The sequence below is a fragment of the Homarus americanus genome, unplaced genomic scaffold, assembly GCF_018991925.1.
Source record: "Homarus americanus isolate GMGI-L3 unplaced genomic scaffold, GMGI_Hamer_2.0 scaffold36191, whole genome shotgun sequence".
NCBI lineage: Eukaryota > Metazoa > Arthropoda > Malacostraca > Decapoda > Nephropidae > Homarus > Homarus americanus.
Genome location: NW_024754176.1, coordinates 77,501 through 82,500, shown reverse-complemented (window position 1 = coordinate 82,500; position 5,000 = coordinate 77,501). Strand labels below are relative to the sequence as shown.

The 5,000-nt window shown below is 47.0% G+C and overlaps 1 protein-coding gene across 1 annotated transcript in view; it reads left to right on the top strand.

Annotated features, from left to right (window-relative positions):
* Nucleotides 1-5,000, top strand: part of LOC121855711 (lachesin-like) — a 26,147-nt gene that overhangs the window by 3,319 nt on the left and 17,828 nt on the right. The window contains 3 exon segments of the mRNA XM_042350801.1: nucleotides 593-800; nucleotides 3,876-3,894; nucleotides 3,896-4,026. Coding sequence (XP_042206735.1) covers nucleotides 620-800; nucleotides 3,876-3,894; nucleotides 3,896-4,026 — 331 coding nt within the window. The 5' untranslated portion in view covers nucleotides 593-619.

Sequence of the window (5,000 nt, the reverse complement as noted above, 5' to 3'; positions counted from 1 at the left end):
AAGTGTAGGAGGCAGGATTTAGATAGGGTGTAGGAGGCAGGATTTAGATAGGGATGTAGGAGCGGGTGTGGAGGCAGGATTTAGATAGGGTGTAGGAGGCAGGATTTAGATAGGGTGTAGGAGGCAGGATTAGATAGGGTGAGCAGGATTTAGATAGGATGTAGGAGGCAGGATTTAGATAGGATGTAGGAGGCAGGATTTAGGCTCTTGTACACCGCCGCTCATAGTTCAGGTGGATCAGTGAACAGCGTCACCCAACAGAAGGAGGTCGACCCACACGGCCGAGCCTGCTTCAAGTGCCACCTCTGAGTGTTAGTGCCTGGGTGCCTGTCTCTCCTCCCCTCACTGTGTGTGTGTGTGTGTGTGTGTGTACGCAGAAACGAGTATTAACATTATTGTACGTTATAATCACCTAAGGAGACGTCAATCACCGTAATACACACACACACACACACACACACACACACACACACACACACACACACACACACACACACACACACACACACACACACCTCTTTATCTATCTACCTCTCCCTCCACACCCTTCCCTCCCATCTCTCACCTCCTCCTCCTTCTTCTACTCCCACAGGTTGGATGGATACACCTCCAGCGTCAGATGATCGTAGCGGTGCACACCAGAATGATCTCCCGCATCTCCCGCTACTCCGTCACCCACGACTCTCACAAGACCTGGACCCTTCACATTAACGGGGTCACGGAGGAAGACAGCGGCTACTACATGTGTCAGATCAACACCAACCCCGCCCTAGCGCAAGTGGGTCTTCTACAGGTGGTGGGTGAGTATACCTGTGTTAATTAGTGGGTCTACAGGTGGTGGGTGAGTATACCTGTGTTAATTAGTGGGTCTACAGGTGGTGGGTGAGTATACCTGTGTTAATTAGTGGGTCTTCTTCTACAGGTGGTGGATATGTATACCTGACACCTTTCCATTGTTACCACCACCACTTGTTTGATCAATCCTTATCCATTGTTACCACCTGAGAAGATATATCCCTCCATCTCACAGTGTTGCCACCTATAAGATCCACCCCTTTTTCTACCAGCGTTACCACCTGTGAAGACGACCCTTCCACCTGGTCAGATGGTGCCCAGGAGACCAGCTGGGTTAAAACAGGTTGGTCGTTGGAGTTTACTGTGGTCATCAACTTAGGTTATGAGTTCACGAGCATTAAAGTCAAAACCCCTCCAACAACACAGTAGGAAGGTGGTAGGGAGGGAGGAGGTGGTTGGAGGAGAGGAAGATGATGGGTAGTAGAGGGAGAGGAAGAGGACGGAGGGTAGGGGGGGGAGATGAGGAGTGGGGGGAGAGGAGGAGGGGTGGTAGGGGGAGCGGTAGCGAGGGAGGGGGAGGGGTACATGGTCATAAGGGTAAAGGGAGAGGGCGTCTCATCCTCAAAACCACACTTAAGAATCCTCCTTCATGACAACCGCCGTCAGTAACTCAGGATCGTAAAGACCGTCATCTCCTCCTCCTGCTCCTTCTTCAGTAGGTCCTCGACGTTAAAAAACAAAAACAATTCTCCTTAAGTGCGGTGGTGGAGTGGTATTATACTCTATTGATCATCTAGAGGACCCAGGTTCGAGGCGATAGTTAGTGATTACAGTAATATTAAGGAAGGTTTTTTTTAGGCGGTGGTGGAGTGGTTCTTGTACTCGCATGGTAATCCACTGTTCCTGGCTGATTCCCCGGTGTAGAGGAGAAGGTGTAGTGATGATATGTAGTGTGAGACTGTTGTATGTGGACCAGCCAAGTGTACCTCCCCTCCCCCACCTCCTCGTGACTGACACCCTGGGCTGACTATCTCGCTCTGTGTGTGATATGTGATGTCAGAACCGCGTGACTGACACCCCAGACTGATTATTTTACCCTCTGATGCTGGCGTCAGCTCCAAGTGACTGCCACCTTAGGCTGACTGGAAAATATTTCAGGCATGACTGTGTGAGTGGACAGTTCACTGCTCATGTCCTATCATATAAAAAAAGAGTTGGTGAGCGACTGACAGTAGCAGCAGCGACAGTCACATTACCTGTCAGGTGAGTCATGACAGGTGAGAAACTTTACGACACCTGAACATTAACGATTTAAAGCTACAGACAAAATATCATTGTTGGTGTGTCGACCTTACGAGCATAACGTAACGGTATTGTGATATAAACCACTTGAGGGACACCTCTCCTAACCTAACCTAACCTAACCTAACCTAACCTAACCTAACCACCTCCACGACACACAACCGCACATCACCATCTTTTGTCCACATTTTTATATTTTCCTGTACAATACACTTCTCCTGATTACTTCCTCGTATGTGTGTGTGTGTGTGTGTGTGTGTGTGTGTGTGTGTGTGTGTGTACGTCGCCACACACACACTTGACCTCTTCAACAACGTCCCCAAATGTATAAACAAATTAATAAATAAAATAAATAAACCACCATTATACAACGAGTATCACTTTTTGTTGACATATTATCATTTCCTCTTTATATTGTTATTCATTTTCTCTCTAATTCCTTTTTTTGTATCTCTTATTACCTTCCTTCCTTATCCTAGTTTATCTATCTGTTTAATTCCTATCCTTCATCCTTTTACCTCAGCCTCAATGCTATCCACTCCTTTACGTTCATCGTTTCTTCAATATCCATCTACCTAGGTTCTATCCACTTTATCTCACTCTATCCTTCTATCCACTAAATTATCCATCCTCGGCTTCCATCATTCTCCTTCTTTATCTCTTCCATCAAGTTAATTATATCGTTCTTTATTCTTGTACCTCTCTCTCTCTCTATGTTTCCTATCACCATAACCAATTACACCACACGCTTGATCTTTTTGTCAAGAGAAAAAAAAAAGTAATGAAGAAAAATGAATAAATGATGTAGATAAATAAATAAATTACAATAAAGGAATAATAATGATTTATATCTTGGTATTAGAGATAATTTAGTCTTATCTGTGTTTGGTGTTCCTTGAGTTTATCGTCCCTTGAGGTTGGAGGAGGAGGTGGTGGGTGGGAGGGCGTGGCAGTGGGAGGGGGAGAGGTGAGAGAGGGGAGGAGGTCGTTCAGCCTCTCCCAACACTCTCACAGCTTGAGACACGTTCCCAGCTTCCTTATAAGTTATTCATTCTCTCTCCTCATTAAGACATCTCAGGTGTGTTTTTCTGTGAAACTTGTGTTGAGGTGTTTTATTAAAAGTGTGTCTCCCGTGTTTCTTTCTGCCTCACCCTGTTGTATGTACACCCCACCCCCCCTCTCTCTCTGTCGTAGTAACGTTACAAAGGAAGACTCGAGTGTCTTACTGATCTCAGGATCAAATATATATATATATGGTGTTTCTATCAGCCAGGATTTAATATCGTTGCTTTAGTAAATTTATTCAGGAATATTTTTGTGCCTGTATTAAATATATGACCAGAATGTACCCATGTGATGCCCCTCCTCCCTTAGTCTCTCCTCCCTTCCTCCCTATACTTCTCTTCCCTTCATCTCCCTCTGTACACACCTACTCCCTCCTCTCCCCGGCTCACACCCTCCTCCCAGGACCTCAGTTCATCATCTCCTCCAACACTAAGATTTTCAAGTTTCCGGAAAGTTCACTTTCTTAACTGCTTTCCCGAGACCGTGTTAATATAAGTATTATACTCTCTCTCTCTCTCTCCACACTACCTCACCCCCTCTCCCCCCACAGTGCCACCAACATCCCCACCCCCACAGTGCCACTCACACACCCCCTACCCCCCACAGTGCCACTAACATTCCCCTACCCCCACAGTGCCACTAACACCCCTACCCCCCACAGTGCCACTAACACCCCCACAGTGCCACTAACACCTCTTCTCTCACCCCCACAGTGCCACCCAACATCGTGGATGAGCAGTAGTGAGATACAGGTGAGGGAGAAGGCCAACGTGACCCTCAAGTGCTGCCAGGGTAACCCGGAGCCCAGGATCATGTGGAAGAGGGAGGACGGAGCCATGATCGTCACTAACACCAGAAACCCAGGTCAGTCTCTCTCCCCACGGGTGATATATTTCTCCCCAGGGTGTTCTCTGTCTCTTCGGGGTGATATATTCTTCCCCGGGGTGATATTTTCCTTCTGGGGTGTTTACTGTCTCAGTGTTTATTGTCTCCAGGGTGATAGCTTCCTTCTCTGGGGTGTTTATTGTCTCCCCATGGGTAATATCTCCCTTCTCTTGGTTGTTTACTGTCTCTTTGGGGTGTTTACTGTCTCTTCGGGGTGTTTACTGATTCGCTGGGGTGACATAATCCTCCCCAACGGTGTTTACTGTCTCTTCGGGGTGATATATTCTTCCCAGAGGCTATGAATTCCTTCTCTGGTATGTTTACTGTCTCCCCGGAGGTGATATCTTTCTCTCTGGGGTGTCTATCTCCCCAGGCGTAAGAATGTGTTATTTGCTCCCCACTCTTGTCTATTACTATAGGTATCAAGTGTACAACTACTTTTTCCTACTCTCCTCCCTCCTCCTCCTCCTTCTCCTCCTCATACCTTCTTCTTCCTCCTCTCCTCCTCTCTCCCTCCTCTTCCTTCTCCTCCTTTTACCTTCTTCTTCCTCCTCTCCTCCCTCCTCCTCCTCCTCCTCCTTTTTACCTTCTTCTTCCTCCCTCCTCCTCCTCCTTCTCCTCCTCATACCTTCTTCTTCCTCCTCTCCTCCTCCCTCTCCTCCTCCTCCTCCCTCCTCCCTCTTACCTTCTTCTTCCCCTCTCTTCTCCACCTCTTAACATATTTAATGGGGAGACGTTTTCTTTGCTTCATTATTTGTGATGGTGAAATTTTGTGTCTTCACCTTCAAGGCTGCAGGTGTGTGTGTGTGTGTGTCCCTGTTGGGTAATTAAGGTGATGCACACACACACACACACACACACACACACACACACACACACACACACACACACACACACACACACACCATACCTATGCCTCCATAAAACAACGAAATTACTATAATTTACAGATT